The 24,769-nt window shown below is 39.1% G+C and overlaps 1 protein-coding gene across 1 annotated transcript in view; it reads left to right on the plus strand.

Annotated features, from left to right (window-relative positions):
* NRXN3 (neurexin 3) overlaps positions 1 to 24,769 on the plus strand; it is an 876,168-nt gene that overhangs the window by 368,767 nt on the left and 482,632 nt on the right. The window contains 1 exon segment of the mRNA XM_056493583.1: positions 748 to 867. Within this exon segment, the coding sequence (XP_056349558.1) occupies positions 748 to 867 (120 nt within the window).

Below are 24,769 nucleotides of genomic sequence, written 5' to 3' on the forward strand. Positions count from 1 at the left end.
CTCGGATTTTGTCTTTGCAGAGTTTATCTGAGTAGGATAGCAACTGTTAGCTGCAAATCACAGAACAATGAAAAGCTGTTCTCTTAGTAGTGGTTGCTTCTTTCTCTGCTTCCACCAAAAGCATGGAAAGCAGTCCAAAAATAGAAGTGTTGTGAATAAATGCCATACCCTTCTGAGGACTTTATTAGCATGTTTTCAGAGGAACCTGTGTAATAAGAGAGAGTGCTTGGTTTTTTGTTTGGCTGACTTTTATTAACTATAAAGCCAAGTTGTGGCCCCTGAGGCTTCAAAACTTCAGTTTGAATCTACATTATCAGGGTTCTTTGGATACAATGAGGCATTGTTCATGGGCCTATTAATTAGCTTTCATTTCTATAAGGGGATCAAATTTATAGGGAAGCACAATAACCTGGCTGTGTTTGATGGCCTAGCATCACCCCCTATTTTACTGTGCAATTCTTTGAGGGAGTTTGGCCTGCCTTAGAGGGAATATGTTGCTATTCTCTCTTCTTTGCTCTCTCTGTGTTACAGTTTTGCTGTTTTGTTGTGAGGTGTACACTTGTCTTTGTGCTCAGTTTTTTATCTGAGTTTCTTGCACGTTCAGGAATGGAACAGTTGGTTAGTGCTTTCTCTCTTCTGCATGAGGATCCTGATGGCAGTGGTAGTGATTAATTGAAGCTTTTGTGGGCCTGACCAAAGTGGTTCTCTCAGCTTTATTTCACTCTCTTCCTTTCATCCTTTCTCCAGGACCGAGCACTACCTGCCAGGAAGATTCCTGTGCGAATCAGGGCATCTGTAATCAGCAATGGGAAGGCTTCACCTGTGATTGCTCCATGACTTCATATTCTGGGAGCCAGTGTAATGATCGTAAGTAGACTTTTCATTGCATTGGTGACCTGTGAGTCCTGATATGAGAGCAGAGAGAATACATGATTCACTGTTCTTTCAGTTGCAATGCAACTTTCCCAGTAACAAATCCAAACATTTTTTCTTGGAAATTTCTTTAAAGCCTACAGAGGTTTATTTTATTTTTTTCCTTAAAATGAAAATATGCAATTCAGCATGTATTGGTTTTGTTTGGCTGCTTTTTGTTGGTTTCCCTTTCCCTCTTCTTTTTGAAACTAACTTCACAAGTCCAGTGGTGGTAATTGATGTTAATGGAATTCCTGGTTTCTCCAAACCAGGAATGACTTGCAGATATTGTATGTAATATTTTCATAAGTAAAAAATGTCTAGGTTTTGTGTACTGAATTATACTTTGAGATTTTTTTTGGTGAAAAAGATATGAAATGCATGTAAAATGAGTAGTGTTCTAGATGGTCTTCTACTGAAATACTATCTGTATGTGAAATGATGGATAGTGTTTGGGAGAATGCTCTCTTAAAACCAGTGATCAGTTAAATACACAGAAGAACCTTTGTGCTTCTTGGTGTATTGATTTGCTTTATCTCAAAACATTGGATGTTCTTGGCCAATTTCTACTAGGATCTCTGATAAAATAATTGAACAAACCCCTTAAGTCTGCCTTTAGGGGGCAGGTAATCAGGTTTTTGACATTCCCTCTGCTCATGATGATTTGGCCTTTGCTCCTGCCTGGAGGGAACAGATCACTTCAGCTCTGATGTCTGCCTGCTTCTCTTATTTGAGATGACTGCCCCTTCTCCCTCACTTGCTCCAAGGCAGGGAACAAAGGAATACATCATGAGTGCTGGAGTAAGTATAACACTAGGCTTCAATAATTTGGTTCACCGACTGTATAAATTTTAAACCCAGAAAAAACTGCTTTTCATTAAGGTATTTGTGGTAGACTTAATTAGTGTTACCAGCAAGGTCCATGCAATATTGGTACCACAGCACTAACATATTTTCAACCCTTCCCCTGAAAGTCTGAGACATGACTGATTTGATGGCACATATGACAAGCTGTGTAGCATATGCCAACAATCCGTTTCTGCTGAAGGCCAAAGTGCCTGCTTTTCTGAGTCATTCATAATATGCAGTGTTGTCTGTGTTGGTCTCCCATTTCTTCCAGCATATTTCTCTCAAACAGATATTGGAAAGGCCTATCAGCATTCATACTTTGACAGGGGCTGTGTAAACAAGGTACTACTGACACAGATTTATATGTCTGGTTTTGGGTTGCTTTAGAATTCAGAACGTTTCCTTTGGGTTCAGGAGAAACATTTCATATTGGAGTCACAAAATCTGATGCCAATTTTCTGCATTTTTGTTTTGGTTTGCTTATATCAATTGGACACCCACTTTCCCACTCTCAAACTACTTGTTCAGTCAATCAGTTTAGACTTGCTAAGCATAGCACACAAATGTGTGAAAGCAAAGCTACTTTGAATTCTGTTGGGTTGCATTTAAATACATATCCAGGAAATCTCTTATATTATTGATAGTGTGGGGTTTGTTTCTAATGTGTTTGGCTTCACAACTCCAGAATGTTGCAGTGCCCTTGTTAGGCTGTTGCTAATGGCTTAGAACAGGCCCTGAAGCATCAGGAAGAGCCAGGTTCCTGTGTCTGTAATTGGGGATTTCTTGCTGCTTTTTAGAGCTAGCAGCTGGAAATAATGCAGCGAAGGGAGCTTGAAATGAGTGGTGGTGTTGTGGGCAGTGTAGGAACCAGCCTCCAGTTATCAAGCCTGGCTGGTAATTTACAAATGCACACAGAAGCAAGTGGGTTTCAAAATTATCTGGAAAGGTAAGTCATGTGGACTCCTTCTGGAACATGACAAGACTTCATCCTGGACCGGCAAAAAGTGCGTATAACATTTTTTGTGGGTTTTGTTTGTTTGATTTTGCCTTTGTATCATGACATTGGAAATAGACTTTTACTCCTGACTTCCTGATATAGTTAGGATACATTTGTGGGTGTGTAGTTCAGAAGGCTTAAGTCCTGGTCCTTCCTATCTCTCACATAAGGTTGCTAATCAAAGTACAGGCATATATGAATTGAAGCAAGTACACTAGACTTTAGTGCAAGTAATGGCAGGAAGATATACTTTCTGTGTAACCTGAGGCCTTTTATTTAGAAGTGCATCAGGCTCTTTGTTTTTTTGGCCACAGCAGTCCATTCTATTAATTTAGTAGATGGCTATTTCTACCTTATGAGCAATGAGTGGTTTTCTACTAGTGTAAATATGGAGTATTGAAGTAAACAAACAGGTTGAGTTTTACACAATCAAAATGGTAGCAAAAGGCTGACTTACTGTACATATTTTGCCTTTCTATTTCTGTTAATCAAGTCAAGTGTCCACAATGGAAATTTGCATTTTCATGTGTTTGATGAAGAATATATCTGTGCCTCTGAGGCAGATAAATGGAAAGTATTCTCTTCAATTATTCTTGATGATCTCCTAGATTATCCCAAATTAACTATAGGTAGGTGAGATTTATGTTTAGGTGTTTTATTATTTGCTGGAGCAAACCTTGTAGATATTCAGTCTTACCAATGCTGAGCAAAGCTTGATGCATCAGTTTGTTTTTCCTTTTTAATTCTTGTCCCAGGACTAGGCCATTAAGCTTCCTAATTCAGATGCAACTGACTTGGAGCTGGTGTTTCTGAAGGGTGAAGAGGAAGCACCTGTAATTCCCCTTCACCCTTCAGAGGTGACAGAGATTCATTCTGTAAACCTATAGACATGTTTATCCATTCATCAGTATTGCTTAGCAAGACAAGGATTTAAATTCCCAGTGGAAATGATTATACAACCTTTAATTTTAGCTTTTCTGTAGCTCTCTTTCAGATGTTCTTTACTTTGTAGGAGTTAAGATTCTTTAAAATAAGAAATTAATGGGAGCTATGGAGGCATAAATTCAGTTTTAGTATGTTTCATCCTGACTGGTACTGTATCAATTAAAAAAAAAAAAAGACACAGGCATAACCCACGGACACCCCCTCTCCTCAAATTAATGTGAAAAAGTCCATTGTACAAAAGTGAATTTAAAGGTTTGTCCTTCTCACTGGCCAGTACTAACACCTGAAATGAAAGGTAGAAATAGAAGCAATAATGCTATTCAGGATATACTGGTTCTATTCTCTGTACCATTTAAAATATAGTCTCAATTTTTTGAAGTTGTTCCATCTTCAATCTTTATGGGTGTTTTAATAATTTCAGAATCACATTCAATAAATGTGAGCTTTCAACCTATTTTAAGAATTTACATACTCCTCTAATATGTAGGAACTCAGTGTTAGTATACTGCAGTTAATATTAGAAATATTAAACAACCCTGGCATGCCAAGTTGTTGCTGAGACTGTTCAAATGTGCAACTTTAAGCATGTAAGGTAGCAGAAGTAAAGTTTACCCATGATGTTAGTGAAGTGTCTTGCACCTGGGGTGATCTCCATCCTGTTAATGTTAACCATGATATGAGATGAAAATATGGTAGTTAAGCATTTCAGCCTACCTGAGAAGTGACCTGTTTTTAAACTGCTATCTATGAAAAGCTTTACAGATTCTTTAATTAATTCAAATTCTTGTCTATCTGATCAAACAATAACATTTTCTGCACAAGAGAATGCATAAGAGGCATTTGCAATCTAGCTAATGAAAATGGCATATCCATGTCAATCTAGATCATAGAAAATGCTGGTTTTTACTCAGTGCTTCATGTAGATGAGTAACACTGAGGGTCAAGCTTTCCAAGAGCAATTGGCAGGGTAAGATGAGTATGTATTAGTGGAGGTGTTTGCCTGTGAAAAATCAATGATTTCAGCAATGACTTGTGCAAGCAGGGTATAAAGAACCTTTTCAAACAGGTTTTATGTTGTTGATGCAACAGTTAAATCCATCTGCTGTCTATTGATTGGCTTTTTAGAGGAGTTATTTATTCATTTATTTATAAACTTTGGATTGCAATTGCCTGGTTTAAAACACATGGTTTAAAAACAACTTTTCCATTTGTTTGGTAAAGAGAAAAGGCAGCCTAAGCTTTTTGTCCTCTTGTGTTGGTATCTTTATATGCTTCCAGCTTTTCAGGGATCCTGTTGATAAGTAACCTTCCAGTGAGGTTGCTTGGCTGAGTGATGCCTGTTATTGTCTGGGAGAGAAGTAATACACAGGGCAATTGGGGCTTTTTTTGTGCAATGAGTTGTTTTTTTTCCCCCAATCCCTTTCTATGTGATGCATGACCTATATGCTTTTACTGTCTTTATGTGAATCACGTTTGGAGTAGAGAAGGATTAGAGGGAAAGAGAGTTATGATGACTTTGTTCCATTGTTCATTAATTTAGCACCATCACAAGATGAATTTTTGATAACTTCAGTTATGTAATCATAGTGAGTGAGACTTACTAGCTTTTTTTTTTTTTTTACTTGACATAAAAGGAATTATGTCAAAATTAGCAAAAAATATCCAAGACCACTACTTTGGAGTAAAGCATAGAGTATTTTTGATTGATTAAGGAAGAGTGAAGCTGGCCTTAGGTCCACATGTGTGAGATACCAAGGTTGTCAGAGCAGGCCAATCCCTCTTCATTAATGCCTTTTTTGCACCTTAAGAAGTGAGTGAATGAGTATGACAGTGTATTGCTGCTTCTGAGCATAGTCTGTAAACTAGGTCGCAGTGGCAGTACTAGTGTCCCTCACACCTGCTCAAATAGCATAGCAGAATAGTCATTAGAAGGGACTACTAGCAGGGCAAATGGCTAAATCAGTAACCCTTCTTTTATGATGATGGCTTTATTTTGATGTGCTCATGAGCAATTTGCACCCCAAACTTACTTTGTGAGTCACTGAGCAGTTACAGCTTGTGTGCTCTGTTGCAGGATTCAGACCCTCAGTTGGGAGATGAACCCTATTCACTCTGTCTCGGTATTTTGTGTTTTTCACCATCTGGGCCAATTTTTGTCCAGAATTCATGACCTCCTTTAATGTCAATGCCAACAAAGTCAGCTTGATTTACTTACAGAAACACTCTTCGTTGTTCATGTTTAATTATTACCCATTTGTTTCCAATGTGCCCAGCTTACTCACTTACTGAGTCAGAGTGCAAGAGGTTGCTAGTGTGTAGAAAATAAATCTGCATAGACTTCATTAGTCATGCGTGGCTAAACCAGTCAGCTGTTTAAATATCAGCATGCTTGGGGATTTGCCTTTGATACTACGGAGACATCCATCCTACATGAAGCAAGAGTCACCTCTGATTTATTTTAAGTGAATCATACTTCATTACAACAGGTCAGACACTCTACCTACTTCTTAGTTCTCTCCTCATGCTTTGTTCTTGCTTACTTAGTGGTCTTTTGCATATTATAATTAGTGTTTTCTGGATGATGGCTCATTTTGAGCTTAACTTAAGCCTTTGGTGTCTTCTGATAGTGAATGACCTTATCCTCTAAGAACAGGGATAAAAAAGAGGGGAAATGCAACTATGTACTTTAGTACATGATGTAAATTGTACCACTGTGATTTGGGTTATGAACTCTGCTTTCCTCCTTAGCACTGTTTACTTTCATTTGCCCTGCAGGTCCAAGAAGTGTAACATCTTTAGGGCAAGGATTTGGTACTACCTCTTATTGAAGCACCTTGCACTTTTCTGATGCTTAGTAATAGCCCACTAGATAATTGCCTTAGCTCTTCAGTGATTTAAGAATGCTCATTTTTTTCAGTGTACTGAAAGGCATTTCCTTTCCCTTGAGTAACAGCTGTTAAACACCAGATCAGACTGCAGATCAAGAGCTTGTTTGCCCCATGTTCCCTTTGGGAGTCACCTGGAATGGGCAGTTCTATCAACATTAGAGGGAGAAATTTGTCTATCTCTCTTCTGGGGGAGAAAGAGGGAATTTGAGTGACAGATGCCTTTTGAAATTGCTGCTTCTGCACCTTTCAGCTTCTCAAGGTGCCCTGACATGGAAGTGTTTCCTTTTTTTAATAGTGAAAGCTAGCCAACTTTATCCTTTTGTGATCCCCAAAATGCAGCTAGGTCTCTGGTGAGTAATTTAATTACGATTGCTTCAACAGCTTGGCAGAAGAAGCATTTAGAATGAGAGCTGTAATCAGTCATTGATATCTGTGCACACCTGGCTGCTGTCAGCACATAAGGTATAGTCCAGCTGTGCTACAGACTTCAATAGCATGGAAGGAGAGAGACTTTACAGGTGGGAGTGATTAGAGCCTCTGTTATCAACCTTTGAGCAGTTCAAGCAGTTAATTCTCTTCCTGGCACAGCTCACCAGCTATGCCATTTTCATAAGCATGTCACAGAAGGCTCTTACCATAGTTTTTTTCCTTGTGATCTCTGCTCCCTTTGAAAGTATTTTTCTTTAACTTGATGCTCTTTGGTAGTCATGGCAATAATTTTCACTTTTCGTCTTAACAGTACCTGAGTGAGTGGTACTGTGTCCTACGTATTTTGCCCCATGAGAGATTTGTTCCTTCAGTAATAGCACACCCAGGGTGTAATCACTGATGAGACACTGATGCAAGTTGGCAGCAGAAACAGAAATGTTGTACAGCAGAGTAAGAGTCTCTGTTTGTTCTGTCACCCCAAGCTCGGTTTGTCGATGAGGATCTGTAAGCACATTTTTTGACTGAATGTAAGATAATAAATTAAGTGTTCTAAATTGTCAAGTGCAACAAGGATTTGATTAATTTTAAATTTAGCATTTTCTTTGTAATATCCTGCACATGTTCATATTGGTTTTAAGAAGCAATAAATGTAAAATCTCAGAAAAATACCAAAAGTCTTCACCGTCAATTTTACTCTTATACCCTGAGCTTGAGGACTTTCATTTTAAATGGATTTTTTCCCCACACAATGCTGTGAAACTTCTATCCTCAATTGTATTGTCCAAATACTTTTGATAATCTCACACCTACTATGGGTTTCATTAGCATGAGGTATTTTGAGTGCCATATGGCATGCAGATAGTACCTGTTCTTTTGCAGAAAAGGGGAAGAAAAAAAAACCTTGCAAAATCTGTTTGGTCTTTTAGCTGTTGCAATTGATCTGCAACAGGATACCCAGTCACTAGTCCAGGTGAACACACAGGCTTTGATCATTCCCTCCAATCCCCTATGAGTCTGCTGTAAATCACACTGGGGATTATGAAAAAATGATTTCCATGTTGGGCTTACTGTTCTGGATGGAAGCTCTGACTTGCAATAATCCTTAATCTGCTTCTTGTCCCACCTGGGTTTTGTGTGCTCTCCCATCTTTGCAGCACTCAGGTGAGTTACATATGTGTGCTTTTAATTGAGCTAAATCTGATGTGTGATAAGTGGGGCGTAATGGTGTTCATGAGATGGGATGGGGTTCACTTGGTGCTTTCCCAGAGAGCACAGAGCTGTTTGCCATAGCACACACTATATTGCCTCCTTATTCCTATTGTATTCTCGAGGTGATTGTTGCTTATTTCACAGGCTGTCTACATTGAGAACAGTTTGCAAAGAGGAGACCACAGTATTGGGTGAGAACAAATAGATAAGATTGAAGTCAGTATTTTCTGTTTTACAGACTAGGCTTTGTTTGCAGTAACATTTATAAATACAAAGTACTTATTTTAATTCAATGAGGTAACTTCTGGTTTATTCCAATAGTTGCAGATCAAAATCTGGTGTGGCATTCTCACAGTCCACATATCAAATGTGTCTAATTGTTTTGTTTTTAAGTTTTATATATATTGTGTTCATATACCTTAGACTAAAAGCTATCTTTAAGATTACAGTCATTAGGTGGGCAAATCTATGTCATAAAATATTTACAGTGTGGGTAGGTGAGAGAATGCCAACATGCAGAGAAATTCAGGCAGTACTAGAATTTTTAAACTTTTTACTTCTTGCTGATTTTTGAACCTGCAGGTCTGGGGCTACCTAAGAAGGAAGCTGGGGTCAGTAAGGATCAAGAGACAGATCTTTTACACTTATTCATTGTTTTGCAATGGAAATTGTTAACAGGAAAACAAAGGCAGGAGGAGTCAGAGGTCCTGAAGGAGATTCTTTGTTCACTATCCAAGCTGCCTAATGTACTAATTATTTCCTGCCATTGACAGAAGGCTACTATTGATCTCCAGTGGAGTTTAGCTGCATATAGAGACATAGCTTTATTATGTTGCAATCTTGTTACCCAGGAGCTGGTATAATAATCTCAGCTGTAGAACATTGGGGATTAGATGAAAAACCTTAATTACAGTTATCTTAATAATGATCCCTGAGGGGCAGATTGAAATTGGCTGCTTGGGTACCTGTGAAACAAGCTTTGCTCAGGGGAGCACATTTTGGTGGATTTAATTTAACTTTGTGGAGGTGTTTCATTGTGTACTGACATCTGAGGCCTTGGCAAATGCTGGGAGAAGACTCTGGGACTTCAGTTGCCTTTTGCTGTCCTTAGAGATTTTGAGACACAAAATAATTTCTCTGATTGTGGGAGGAGTTAGGCTTTTCAGTAAAAAACTCTAAGAATAATCATATTATTTGAATTCTGTTGGGATGTAAGTGCTAACTAAAACCCCAGTTAGCTAACAGTTGTCTGTAGATGAAAAAGCTTTCAAATCTGTGAATGTTAGTTCATTTCAAAGTCTTGGTTGCATACAGAGGTGGTGAAAATTTTTCATGGGTGGTAGTTTAATCAATGAAAACTGCAGACTTAGGGCAAGCAAAACTCTGCATATTTCAGTGTTATTTCATATAGATTTAGAATACCTTTGAACTGAAAAAAAATAAAGGAATATAAAACAGGACGTGGTTGGTTTCATCATTTTCAAAACAGCTCATCATTCATTGACTACATCATAAGGATGAATTTATTGTGAAAGTTAGCAGAAGAAACTTAAAAACCTGAGAAAGAAGACAGCTAGCCTTGGTTTAAAAGCATTGACCTAAGTTAGTTCATCCTCCTCTGCTTAGGTTTATTATTTAGTAAACTGCTGGCTGTGACTTCCTGAGGCTCTTCACAGACCTCTGGGTTGAAGATAAGCAGCATGAGCTTCTGGTGGCCTCCCTAGTGTAGGATATACCTTTCAGTATAGTGCCAGCACAGTGCTTGAGAGTGTGGTCATGAGCAGGATGGGGAAAGATATTTGAAAATTACTCCATTCCTAAGAAAGCAGAGTTTGGTCTCTGTAGCTTTTGTTTGGGTTCTCTAGCCTTAATGCGAGAGTAGTGGTGCTCCTGTCTATTGAGTAACTGTCTCAGATAACATAACTGACCTCTAGACCAGAATGCCTTGACTAGACTCTGACTTTAATAATGTAACAGCCAAATAGAAGCATATTTTTCATCCAGAGAGACTCCAACATTTATTTTGAAGGAAGTGTGGTTGGGGCTCTATTCTTCCTCCTCTCTGGTCTGAAACCTATTTGCAGTGCTTGACCACAGCAAAACTGGTGTCAGGTTTTTTGGCTTCCCATAACCATCTGTCATATTTCTTTATTTTTTTTCTCTTTTTCAGATTGTACTAAATGACCTTCTGTCTGTTACATTTCTGCCCTCTGATCTCAGGCAAATGATGAAGATAGATAGCAATATCACAAGCCATCCATCATACAATTTGTAGGTCCTGCAGAAGCATCTGTGTCTTTAACAGTTCATCTGTCATAGACAGTTTCATGGTTCAACACCACAAAATGCTGAAGAGAGGGCTAATGGTGGTATTTCTTTTTATTACTGAAGACTTCAGCCATCAGGTGTCTTTCACTTGGATATGCAGACTGTCACAAAAAGTGCCTGTGCACTTTTACATTACAGATCCAAGCCAAATGCATGTTACAAAAGGCAGCATTAGTGCTGACATCAGCAAAGACTCATTTTCCTGCTTTGCTGTTGTAACACTGGATTGGTTGTGTTACCAATGCAGAATGAATTGAGCAGACCTGGCTCTGTGTGAATGAGCTGAAGTTCTCAGAAGCAGTGGCTGTGAATCTGACTGCCAGCAAATAGTTGTAGGCACTCCTGCTGTGTGATATGGGACAAGAGAAAATCTGTTCAAATGACTGTACCTGTGTGTGAGAAGCAGAGATACCGATATCTATCTTGAGGTCAATGGCCATAATATTTGATAGATACATTTAAAGTTACCCAGTAGGGCATGAATTTCATGTCTTGTAACTGTAGTATCAGCTGTGCAGAATATGCATGAGTTGCCATGCATAGATATCTGAAATACCTGTGTGAACTGTTGCTGAGTTGTGCACATTTGTGTAGTATATTGGGCTGGGCAGGGCACCATGTTAATCCTACATGCCACATGATGCTGAAGCATATAGTGCTGCAGCATGGAGATTATCCTGTGAATTCATCTTCTTATAGTTACCTGAATACTGGAAACTGAAATCAGGCAGAATTATATACATTTTCCATGTTAAACACAAATCATATGAGTTAGGTGTTTCCACTGTCAGGAAAAAAAGCCAAAACAAAACAAACCAAACCAAAACAAAAAACCCCAAACAACTAAAATAAACAACCCCAAAACCTAAATCACCAGCCTGTTCTCTCTTTTTCTCTCCATTTTTTGCACTTGTTGCCAATTTGTCTCATTTGGAAGAGGTTAGAGGCTTAATCCCTTACCTCATCATGCTGAAATAGAGATGTTTCTGATGGACACTTGAAATGTAAAATTCTGCTTTGTCTTAAGGGAAGTATCTCACAGAGACCCCCCACTTGGCTGTGGAATTGTGGAATTGCTACTGGTGGCTCATATGCATGGAATATTGATAGTTCAAGTCATTTAAACTTAATTTAGGCATATCAGAGAACATACTTAGCCCAAATATCAAATCTGAGAGACCTATGCTTATGGGAGCTATTTGAAATGCATAGACAATATACATAGTACTTTCTGGTTTTAAACAACTTTCATCCAAGATGAACTAAGAATAAGCTTTGAAGTATTTGCTAAAGTGGAACTGGGTGTAACACAATAATTGAGACGGAGCTGAAAGCAAGACCAATGACATCCCTGCTGCACAGAGACCCCTGTATTTTCCTACCTCCTTTAGAAGTCAGGACCCTTAAATGCTTACTTGTCATAAGGCAGAAACTAATCAGGTCTTCATGCTTTCCAAAGTGCCCAGAAATCCTTATTTATTGCCAGTAAGATGTGAACCAGCTGGGTAACTTAAACTATTCCTTCTCAGACACTGTGTAAGCATACCTCCATATTAGGGAGCAAATAGTGGAAAGGGTGGAATAGCTGCTTTTCTGGGTTTTTCTAAATGGAAAAGGGCTTTTTTTTTTTTTTTTTTTTTTTTTTTTTTTTTTTTTTTTTTTTCCCAGTACTAAATAGAGGAGTACAGGTTGTTATTCCTGGCAAATTTAGTATTTGGAGACTTGTTTTCTTTGCCCACCTTAAGTACATGAGATTCAGACTTGTAAGAAAAGGGTGCTCACAGCTGTGCTAGGCCTGCTGGCAAATAAAATTCAGTACAGATGGTTGTCTGCCCACACTCTATTTATGAAGAGGCCTGCAGTGTTTATGTTAACGGTGATGAGTTTGAGAGATAAAAATAGGGAGTTGTTTGTTGTTCATTTGTTCTTTATAGATCTGCAGTGAACTTTTTTTATAAAGCACAAATTCGATAGAGAGATTTGTTAACCTTCTAGAAGAGCAGCCTGTCAAAAAGCCAAGCTGCAGACGTCTCAAGTGCCGGAATCATTCCTTGCTTTTTATACTTCTTCCATTCACTCCACAAGATGGTGCTGTGCACCCACAGACCCCAAACATACTTTGCTTGAGTTTTCCCAGGTCGTTGGTGGATATTTGGATTATGAAAACTTGAAATGAAGTTAGAAATAATCTCTATCTTCCAGCTGTCTTTTTCTCCTCTCCAAATTAATCTCAAAAAGAGGTTTTCCAAAATCACCTAAGGCTTTGTATAGTCCTCTATAGATTATGTCTTCCTTGATATTTATTGAATCCTGCAGCTTTGCCATGACTTGAGGGTTTAGGAAACCTTCCAGGGGCTGCTTCCAGATGCCATAGTTTCAGAGCAGACATACTAAATAGTAAATAGAAAAACCGAGATTGTGTGTTCTTGTCTGTGGCTGTTCCTTTTGGATAACTTGCTGAGTCAGGAAGATGTCTGCATGTTGCTGGGGTCTGCTTAGTTCTACATATATTTATTTATTTAAGTTGTGTGCAAAATGTCCAGAGCTTCAGTCCTGGGAATTTAAATTATGTGATCGTGTCACTTAAAATAACTAGCAGTTCTGCTCCTCTCACGCTCCTACCTTATGTTTTTCTATTTATGGGTTTGGGAGTTATTTTGTGTTTTATTTCTCCTGCTTTCTGTTAGATTTGGAGTAGAGCACTAGTGAGGGTACTGTCTTTGGGAGGAGGAAACTTTGGAAGCTTGTCTTTGAAATAGTGAAAGTCCACTGATCTTCTGCCACAAGGTGGAAAGAGACTTTTCTAGAGGGAAAAGTCACTTTTCACAAACTTGCCAGGGCATTAGCCTTTCTTGAGTTGCTAAAGCTGGTTTTGTGCCCGTATGGAAAGTAAAAGAAGCAAATTACTAGTTATTTTTGAAGTGATTGATAGAGAGCTTCCCTTTGTTATACAGAACAGATTCTTTCTTTACAGAAGCAGGTATTTGGGGTGAAAGGCTTCTCCATCCATTGTGTGTCCCTGGAGTCTGCCATTTTAGCTTTCTGATTATCACTCATATATTTGTGTATTGTAGATGTATGCCCATTGTCTTCAAAGCTCTGCCAATCATTTTGTTATGCTTCCATAAAGAGCAGTCTGACCTCACTTGTCCTCCCACTTTTGTTCTTAGCAGTTTTCAAAATCTTGAACTTGCACTTCCTGTTTTTATGTTGACTGAAAGTGGATTTCTGATTTATAATATCTAGTCTCAGATCCCCATAAGTGGTGTGGAGGTGATTAGTAGAGAAGAGGTACAAAATCTTTATGTGCCTAAATGAGGCTGAGACCCTCCCCAGTTTTTAAATACAACTGGTCTGGATTAATGTGGAGCAACTGCAATTCTGGGGCAAGTCAGTAACAGTTTTCCGTTTCAAATATCTAAATGCATTTCAGCAGGACTCCTAATGCACATCTTAGAATTTTCACAGTTGTTACTTTTCACTTAGCTTGGGAACTTTAGGACCTAACTACATTGATGGCATCATTTTGTAAGGGTTGTTTCTTGCTCCCTTACCTCAGGACACATTTTGGATATAAGCAGCAGTTTTTGCCAGCAGCCATTAATCCCCAAGAACTGTGGCATGGAAATTCCATGTCATGCATGTTCTCCAGGGCAAGAGAAGCTTCTTGCTTATCTGGATACCTCTAGCAAGTTTTATAAGATGCTAGTAAATGTTCCAATGCTCAAAGCTCATCTCTGATTTCTCACTCAAATTTTAATTCCAAGGTACAACTTCAGAAATGCTTCTGTGTATCATCAGATATACACCAGAGGGATTTTTAACTTCAGAAATGGTGTTTCTCATCACTTCTCTGTCAATGTCCTGTCTCTGCTATTGTGAAAATTTACCAAATAATAAAAGCTAGGCTTCACTGATATGTTTTTGTCTCTAAGTCCTCCCCAGATTCTTGTCTGGGGTTGTCTTATCTTGATGTAGTAGTTATGGCTTCAAGGCTTAGGGGATTGAGAAATATGATTAAGACTTTATGAATAACACTGTGAGGGTGTTTTCTGCATGCAGTGTGATGCTTGGTTTGCCCTCCTCAAAAGTACGCGTGTTAGCAAATACCTGAACTCTTCTTTCAGTTAAGTGATTCGTGTTTACTACCTATAGATTATACTGAGCTTTGGAGAGGCCAGACAGGGTCACAATGCACAAGTAACTTGAGAGCATTTTAGATGAGAGTGCAGAGGCGTGGGTGAGGTGGACTAGCTCAAAGCAGGGCCTGTTCTGTGTGGGAAATAGCTGATGCTGCTCTCATTAGTTTGATAAGTACAGCTTTTGCCCTAACTTGCCTTGTCATTGCTGTTATAGTGCAGACTTCTGATTTCTATGTTGGTGTCTTCCTTTTGACTTGGGGTTTGCTGTTTGAATGGGGACATGGTTCTCCAATTTTTCCATGTGTTTTTTTCTGAAGGCAACCCAGGACTTGTGCAGAGCAGCAGCTGTGAATCGACAGAGCCTGCAGTAAAACAGCAGGAGGACACACCAGAGCAGAAGGGGTTGAATTCTCCAGAGACAATTTTTAAACTAGTAAGCATGGAGCAAATTTTCCCTTGCTCCTTGTTTGCTTGTGGTTTTTTGTTAATTTTTTTTGTTTTGTTTTTTAATGACTCCAAGTTTCCTTTAACATTTGCTGCTCCTGTCTTATATATCTTTTGAGTCTGGGAACTGCTAGCTACAGAAGGTAGTGAGACTATTTGATGTCAAAGGGAGCTTCCTCTTCAAAAGGTAGTTGGAAGATGGCAGGGAGGATGAGCTGGTTTGGGATCAGTTATGTATCTTCCTCTGGTTCAGATATGGCTCAGGCTCTGAGAAAATAACAGCTGTTCTGCTGTGATGACCAGTATATAGCTTACTTTGTGGGATGTTTTGCAGAACTGGAAGATCTCAAAAAGTTCTTGAGGAAAAGCTTCAACATCAGAACAATTCTCTTGCTTTTGCCTCTAATTAAGGCTTGTGGTCAGAGAACAGGGGTCAAAAGCTGAATAAGATTTTTATATTTTTCATGTAAGTGAATTCTATTGAATAAATGCTGAAAACTAATTTTTAAAATTGGAAATCCAACAGGAAATTTTGACTGAACCACTGTTCATGATCTGTAGAATTTGCCAATTACGGCTTTTGACTGGATGTTTTAGTAGTGCAATTCTCTCAGAACACAAAAGTTGAGCTCAGATATTCTCAGAAACCTGTAAAACTTGTGTCTTGGTTTAGGGCAAATTTGGGAGGAAACTCCAGAAGTGGTCCCTCTAGAAAGCAGATTCAAGCCCCTCCGCACCTTAGAGTCATTGCAGTTCTCTTCCAGATATTTCCAGATACACCTGATAATGAAAGTATCTCTTCCTAATTTTCCTAATTGTAGTAGGAAAGTCTTTGGTAGCAGAAATCCTATTATTTCAATTACTCACCAGTACAATACAAACTAGCAAACACAGTGACCAGTTGGAGCAATATCCAAAGACACTGAAAGAATAGCTCTGTACCCAGCTGAGAATTGCCTTCTGTTTCACACACCAAAGAAAAGGAAAAACCTTCTTAAGGCAAATGACTGTCTACCTGAAGAAGTAGGGCACAGCAAAGCTCACACTCCTCCTATGCCTGGGCAGTAAATCTGTCTTCTCCCTTTTGATCCGTGAAACCACCTATGGCAGAGTACTACTGGGACTGTCTGAGGACACCTAGGTTCTGTCTCTTAGTGTGATGTTAGTGTTGTTCTTCACTGCATCCTTTCTATGTGGAAGATATGGAGCTTTTTTCCTGCAATATATACAGAGCAAATTCTTTTTCCTTGTTAGTACTCACAGGGTGTTGTGGATGCCTTCTCCTGGACTGGTGCAATCCATGAGTTGGTGTCTTTGCTGTATCCATTCACCCATTCACTGAACTACACCATTTTGTATCATGTTTAAAAAACGACTGGATGTGACACTTGGTGCCATGGTTTAGTTGAGGTGTTAGGGCATGGGTTGGACTTGATCTTGAAGGTCTCTTCCAACCTAGTGATTCTGTGTGTGATAAGTAGGTATAATAGTAGATTCTTTTGAGTCTCTGCACATTGCCTGTGCATGACTGTGTAGACACAGCTTGAGAACCTGAAAATATGTATTTGAAGTTATTTGGCAGAAAATGCAAGGTTCTTAAAAAAAGCATGCTCAGTATTGGCTAGTTAATCTAAAGACACACATTAATAAGCCTTAAGAAAAAAGAAGAAAAAGTTTATTCAAGTAAAATAAAGGGTTAAATATTTAGAAAATAATTTGAAAGCAATTTTGGGACAGGAGCTTCTGAAAGGCTAATTTCTAAGCTTTTTTCAAAACCTTTTCAAAAAGCAATTTCATACTCCTAAATTAGGTTTCTTATTCTCCTGTGCCTAATGTTGGTCTTAGATACACTCTGCAGATTTGCAAAGAGATCACTCAGATCAAATCTGAAATCTCTGCCTTCCACTTCAGCTGTCTGTATGGGTTTCCTTTTGTATTTCTTCACAATTTGTCCCTTAGCTATCAGAGTTGGTTGGCCGTTCAATCAGTAGGCAGCTGTGGAAGATCACCACCTGAGTGTTTTCTTCGCCGTTCAGATTCCAAGCAGAGGATTCTTTTGCTCCTATTGTCTGCCTTTCTGCTTTAGAAGAAATTAGCATAAAATGTTTCACTTGAATATTTATTGATCAGGAGTAGAGAGAAGCCTGAAAAATACAGCAGAAATTGTTTAAGTAAGGTTAAGTTTAGACTGCAGGGAAACATCCTCCTACTTTGCAAACTAAATGGAGCACTCACTGATGTCAGTTTGCTCTAGAACTAAAGAGCTTAAATTTGATCACGACTAAACACAGTTAAAAAATATTTCCTATCTTCTGCAATACATGTTACCAGTTTCAGGGGATTCTGTTTCAGCTTTGACATCATGGGATCTATTCTTGTTTGCATAAATTGGGTTTGTAAGATATCTTAAACGTTAAAAGGGAGAATATTTCTGTCATCTGGGCAAGGGCACTAAAGGATCTTAAAAGCTGAAAAGGTCCAGCAAGGAAGGTGACATGGACACTTGGAAAAAAATACAGTAAAGAGGCAATACCTCTGTCTCGCAACTGAAGTATTTCCCATTTTTCTGGGAGCATCTCTGAATGAGGAGGAAGGCTTTTCACTGTTTACAAAAAAAAATTAATGGTCATGGACAGTGATAATGAATGAAGACAATTCTAGAAAAAACACTCAGAGATTAAAAAACCCAAACAAAAATAATTATCTGTTTTTTGTAGTAATTACACAACATTATTGTGTAGTCAATCAGGATGCAAAAGTTTTAGGAATGTCTCCTCTCTTCCTACCAGCAATCCCTTTGTCTCAGTTCCCAAAAGAAATTATTGTTTCTTTGAGTAAGGACTTAGTAACGGACGTGGTGTCATGAGGATTAATTCTAGATATCTCTAGAAGCAGGTGTAGCCACACAGGATTAGGCCTTGTTCATGTAAAAAATAACCCTCTGGCTCCGTGTTCACATGCATTCTAATTTCACTGGAGATAAGTGATTTTTATTGATGGACACTGAACAGCAATGGATAGTCTGAATGAAGAGAGAAGATAGCACTGCTCCATTGCCTAGGCTATTCCTGAGGCTTTGGAATTATGAAATAACAGTAAATAGCTGAAGGTTTGTTTCATTCTCTGTAGGTTGAGACTGTTCCTCTCTGGTTTCCTTCAGCTGCATACGCACATTTCATTGAGATAATGTTTTTTTTTATTCCTTGAAAGGGTAACATCACATACCATACATCTTCTCAGGGAAGGAAGATTCAGACCTCTCTTCTAAAGCACATATCTCAGGTGTTAGCTGGGGGCATTTCCCTTCCCTACTTCTTATGTGGAGATCTCTGTCCCTGAGCAACCTTGGAGAATCACTGTTGGTCTTCATTTCGCAGTCTTTCTCTTCCCATCAGGAGAGCACCTTGCTGCTGATCAAATGCCAGGCATTTGCTGTACTATTTGGTTAATGTGATGGATGCCTCTTTCTCTGCCTCTTTGCTGTTTGGAGCTAAAATGTGGGATTGTAAGCTAGGAGGTGATTAACCTTTCCTAATGGGACTGTGCTGCAAGCAGGATCTCACCCACCGCATCTTCATTAGCCTCGACCAAAGCCTGCATTACCTTAGATTAGGTAATTGGTCATTTGTAGCACAGGAGAAGGAGGGGAGGAAGAGCTTATGAAAAGTGTCAACTAGATTAAGGGCATTAAAATTTAATTCCTGTTATCCAAGAATTCTGGAAGGCAGCATTTAATCAGGCATGCAGTTGAAAACCTCCCATCATCAGAGGATTCAGTCACAGTGAGCATGGTATTAGTCTGTGAAAGGAGGTGTACTGTGGTAATGGTTATGACCTCTGCATGTAGCAGTGAGTTTAAGGTTATTTGTATAAATTTTGGAGCTCTTGTCATTTGCCCAAGGGGACAGAGCTTGCAACTGAAAACCACATACTCTGTCTTGTATCAGTTAGCTGAAGATTTTCTGAAGAAGCAGTGAATTTTGTATTCTGGAAAATTACCTCATGTGTTTCCTCCCTTTATCAAGAACAGTCTTGTCCAGATAACTTATCTGTGCCCTATTTCTGGCTGAGTATCCCAAAGAATATCTCCTCAGGGTCAAGGGCTTCCCAAACACTTTTGCCTGAAATGTTCAGAATATCTTCAAATGCCCTGATAAGATGGACTATAGAAATGGCTGTCAAGAAGAAGTTTCTGGATGAGATACAGTCTTTGTGGCAAATTCCAATTTTTTGAGACTTTTTTGGGTTTTTTTATTCTTAAAATAATGATACATGTTATATGTGGCATGTCCCCAGATGCTAAACATGATGCAGCCATAACTAAGGAATGAAGCAAACAGGTTAAACCCTATAATTCTGCGATACTTCTCAGGAAGTTACTTTCCTCCTGTGCTTTAACACTTTTGGCACATGCACATGTTGAAAAGATCAAATATTTACCGTTGTGCATGGGTCTGCAAAAGACTTGACTGTGTCCTACTCATACAAAACAAAGACACAGGGCATAATGATAATGTTGAGCTCCATCCTTGTATTTTATGCAAAACCTTGATAAAAATTAAGAGGGAGAAAAAAAAAATTGGTCTTTTGATGTTGTATGGTCAGACAGCAAAACTGCCTCTTTCAATGACTGATGATCATCAGGAGGGTTGTCTGGCATGGAGCAATGTATTGAGGAGTTTTTCTGAACCCAGGAGCCCTTAGAGTTTTTCAAGTGTTTTGTTATATGAGCTTTAAAGGAGATGACATGTTCTGTCTGCACTTGCCCCCAGTCTGTGGCTTTGGTAATAAGATAGTGTAAAAATTCAGCTCAGGCTTTCTTCACAGGTTTGGCTGCTCCCTCCCTTGGAAGCTATCTTGTTTTACCCTTCAGCAGAGTCCAGCCAGAATGGTTCTTTATGTAGTTGTTCTGGGAGGTCAAGGTATTTCAGAACTGTACTTCTGATATGCTGGTGCTGCTATGGATGGATTTTACTGTGAAATGCAGAGAAGCAGGAGGCTGCAAGGAACCTCAGGAGTCCTTGCCTCCCGTACTGTGCTTTAGTAGGAACCATATTTCATAATACCTTTCAGAAATGCATGAAGCTTTATCCCTCATTTAGAGTAGCTTTTTGCCCCTGTTCCCTGTAAAGGCTTTTTAAAAGCTTCATTGCTCTGCTGATTAGAAACTTTTGTCTAATTTCCAGTCTAAATTTATTCTTTGGCAGTTTATAGCCATCTGTTCTTGTACCAGTATTGTCCTTAGTTAAATAGTCATTTCCACTCCTCAGCTATTTCTACCCCTGGGTGTTTGTGCACAGTAAATGTATCTCTCAACATTTATTTAGCTGGTCTGAACAAGCCAAGCTTTTTTATTATTCTTTTTCCCAGATAGGCTTGTCTGTCCCCTGATAGCCTTCCTCTACAGCTATTTTAGTTATTTTTCTTTGACCAGTATTGTACTGACATTGGCATTTATTTGTGTTCAGAAGGCATGGTCCTGGACTTCTGAAAGCTTTGGTCTTTGTATTTTTGTCTGGGTATTGTGTGGAAATATGACTCTTATCTGGATTATGCTACTGGTTTTCCTTGCAAGTTTACCTTCTTTGATGCTTTGTAAATAGGAATAAATAATGGTGGCAATGTCTGTGCAGTGCTGGCATAAGACTAAGTGAAGACTTGTAAGCATTGGGGTTTGTCCTTTTCTCCCAGCACTGACTCGAGCAGCTGCAGACCAGTCCTGCTGTCCTTTTCAGGGGTGGTTTGTGGTGTCTGGTTGGTCTGGCAGAGTTGTTTCTTGGTAAGCAAGCCTTGATGAACCTTGGAACATTGACTTACACTGTAGACTCACTCTTACCTTACACAGACACCTGCCACACAGGGACATTTGAACTAGTCAAACTCCCCTTATGGGCAAGGAAGAGCAGCCTGAATCATCTCATTCTAAAATAGATATCTGTTAAACTTGTTACTGTCCATTCAACATTTTTGTAAATAGGATGGTGCATTCAGTTAGTTGATTAAACCCACATTTGTAGCCCATATTAGCAAAATGGAGCTAATAGCAGTTACATGTCTTCCAGATGTGGGGTAAGGAAAAGCATAAAAGACTGTCAGGTCCTTCAGGGTTTTGAAACTGCATAATGATAGGTGGGGAAAAGCAGAGAATAAATGATATTCTAGTTGAACGATTGCCTGTGGGAAGATCTTGTTTCTGTCAGCTACTAAGAGATTATTCAGTCTGTCTCTTTTGGAAGCTGAGGGCATGTCTTAAGGGAAAAGGGCAAGAAAAGGTAAAAGGAAGAATAAAAACCTACAACAGCTCAAGGGGTTGGAAGACTCCAGGGTGGATGTAGTCCCAGTAGTGTGTACTCTTTTGATATCCTGGTGAAATCCAGGGTTTAATTTTACTTTCTGTAGAACAAGTAGGTACTTTCCTTATCTTTAGAACCTGTTTTCCTGTGCTTCTCTGAAATGGATCAAGTGATTATCACTTCTCTTGGCAAGTTTGGTAGCAAGCCAAGACAGCACAGATTCAGCAGGTTAGGGGCTCTTGTCTCTTTTCCGAAAGAGCATACAAAGAAGAAATGTGACATATGGAGGGTACTTCAGAAGTTTGCTCTGATGCTGAATTTATTGCATGGAAACAGGTCTGCAACATGATCCAGTTTTTCCCAGCAGCACAGCAAGATTTTGGGGTGTATTTATAAGTTACTTGGGAGAGACAGATAAAGGAAACAAGCTAGAAGATAAGCTGATGTGTCCTTGTTTGGGCCCTGTACCATTTCACAGAAACAGAATAAGATCACTTATGAGCCACTTCATTTGAAAGAAGGGAAGTCTCTTAAAGGACTCTCACATGTTGAACAGATAATGTGAATGCTAATGAAAAGGATGACTGATTAGGAACTACCTACTAGCTAATCTACTGCTTGTTGGTATAAATGAGTAGTGTTTTGGGGGTGACAAGCAAAAGTAAGCAACATATGGCATGACAGGTCTTTAAAGTCCTGAACAAGCAAAGAAAGCAAGAAGCATTGGACTGTTGAAGGAGTAGGGGGCCTAAACGAGCAGGCATGCTGCTTGATTTCTTTGATTATTTCTCTCTAGTCTGCCCAACTGGGGCTCACATCAAGTGATAATATGATCATTTCTGGAGTGTAGAGAATTTCCTGTCTAGGAGAAAAAAATCTGCTGAATAACCTAGTCCATAGAACAAGAAAAAGAATGTGAATGCTATTGAATATGAGAGATCTGAAGGCCTTTCTGGTGTTGTCTAATGCCAAAAATGGCAGTATGACCTCAATCAAAAGAACAGGATGCCATATCTTATATATAATGCTTATGAGATATTGGGAAACTGTTTGCAGAATTAGACTGTATAGATGTATAACCCTTTATAAAGTAATTCTAACATTTTTACACTTCATGATGGGTTTTATAGACTGATAAATAAGTACAAGTGTACAAGTATACAAGAAAAAGGGAAAGACCTAGCAATAAGTCTTAGCAAATGTCAATAATCATGTTTTATTAATATATAAGCTTTCCCACAGCATTGATGAAATCCCAAAGCAGCAAAATGATCGCTTTTTGCCTGCAATGTAGGACCTTTATCAAGTTCCTTTTTCTTTACTGCTTGGCTGTTAATAACTTTGTGGCTTTCCCCTTACTGTTACATGAGATCCAGGATTCAAAATGCACGAGTCTTGTTTTTCAGGCCAATTTGAATTAAAAGCAGTGACAGACAAATGCCGCTGGTGAACAAAAAAACTCAGATTTATTTTTAATGCTATTGTCATAGCATCTCTTGGTACAAAGAATTACTCTTTTCAACTGCAGTTATAGCACTGGCTTTTTCCCTGGCTAAAGCCCTCAGTAGTTCCTTCCCGTAGTTTGGAGGGTTTTTTTCTGGGGATGGGGTTGTTTTTATTTGCTTGTTTTTTCGTTTTTAATGCCTTTTGTTTAGCACAGTATAAATATTGGTAATTTCCAGAGTTCTTCCCCTCAAGAATCAGGCGTCTTTCTTTCTATAATTTGCTATGACACCTTAACTTATGCTAGTGCCAGAGGACTACACGGGCAAGTAGTAAAAGAATCTCTGCTGTAGAGATGTTAAAATCTCCTGCACAATTTTAACTCTCTTCAGCTGTTGAGCTGCTCTAGGATCATACTTTGAGGTGGCCTAGTCATACAGGACAGCTATGATTGCACTGATGGCCTGTCTTGATTGCCCTGCTTCACCTGACAGTAGCAGGAGGCCCTCTGAGGTTGCTGGCCAGAGTTTCATGTAGTCTTGAGAGGTCGATTGACTTGTAACAGGCCAGAGAAGTAGTTCTGTAAAGTGGCAGTCAACCCAGGATGAGCAGATGGGCTCTGATAGGGCAACAGAACTGTGCTGTGATGCTGGGATTGAAAGGTTAAGGGATGGATCGGGAAGCAAAATGTAAAGCATGTTTTTGAGGGGAAGTGGAAAAGATTTCTGAATCTAAGTGACAACATGGGAGTGCAAAACACTTGGTTATGGTTTATAAAGTTAAAACAAGGGGTGGATAAGGACATATAAACTGGCAGCAGATTGTGGTTTATGGTAATGACAGTCCCAGAGGAATGTCTTTCTCTTGGTGACATTGAACTAAATTGCATTACTCAAGATGTGTACTAAGGATGGGTAATGAGAGGCATGCATAGGGAAGAAGAGACTGCTGCTTTTATGATGGTATGAAATGACTGGGATGAGAGTGTGTGCGTGCCTGCATGTGCACTTCTGAGAGTGGGTGCAGAGGGGGAGGGCAGTTGCCAGGGCAGGGTGGGCTAAATTATTTCAGTTTGAAAGCCCTGAAGTTAAACTTGTTAAAAGAAAGGGTCATAAACATTGACCTAAACTTTTTTCCAAACTGAAATTCGGCCTTAAATACCTAAAACTTTGCCTTTAGCTGAACAGAGGTGCTTATTATATTTTTTTATGCTGATGTTTTGAGCTTTGAACTAAATTTGTATGTGGAAACCCTCTGGAAAGATACTTTTGTGAGGCTGATTACTGGGAAATAGTAAAGTTTATAGCCTGAGTGTCCAGGCTGAATCATATTGACTATGTCTCAAACCTAAACCACCCCTGTATCATAACTGCTTCAGAGTCTTGTGTGCCTGAAAGAAAGGAAATGCTGATGGAAAACACCCATATCTCTGTTTTCCTCAGTATGCCAGGGTAAGAAAACTTGTACCACATCTTTCAGTGTAGTTCCATTGTTCGTCTAATCCTTTTACCTTATTGCTGTAACTTTTAATATACTGCTGAACAAAATACCTTCATTTTGGTTTTGTTGGGAAAGGGTTTGAATATTTTCTTTATACTAGCTTAGAAAGATCTTTTGGATAATTTGTGACTTAGGAATCACAAAGTGAATACCAGGATACTCGAAATAACAAATCTGTGTTTACATGCAATCAAACTAGTTATCAGCTGAACAGCATATATCCTCTTCTAGGGAAAGGGCCAGGGCTATGACTTCACTGGTGTAAACTGTCTCTTTGTTCTGCATTCTCTCTGTAGGCAGAAGTTGAAGCTATGTAGCCATTTGCAGCCAGGGACTGACCTGCCATGACAAAGCTCCTTAGACCTGGCCCCTTGAGTGGAGTGGTGCTGT

Source organism: Oenanthe melanoleuca, chromosome 5 (genome assembly GCF_029582105.1).
Source record: "Oenanthe melanoleuca isolate GR-GAL-2019-014 chromosome 5, OMel1.0, whole genome shotgun sequence".
Classification (NCBI taxonomy): domain Eukaryota; kingdom Metazoa; phylum Chordata; class Aves; order Passeriformes; family Muscicapidae; genus Oenanthe; species Oenanthe melanoleuca.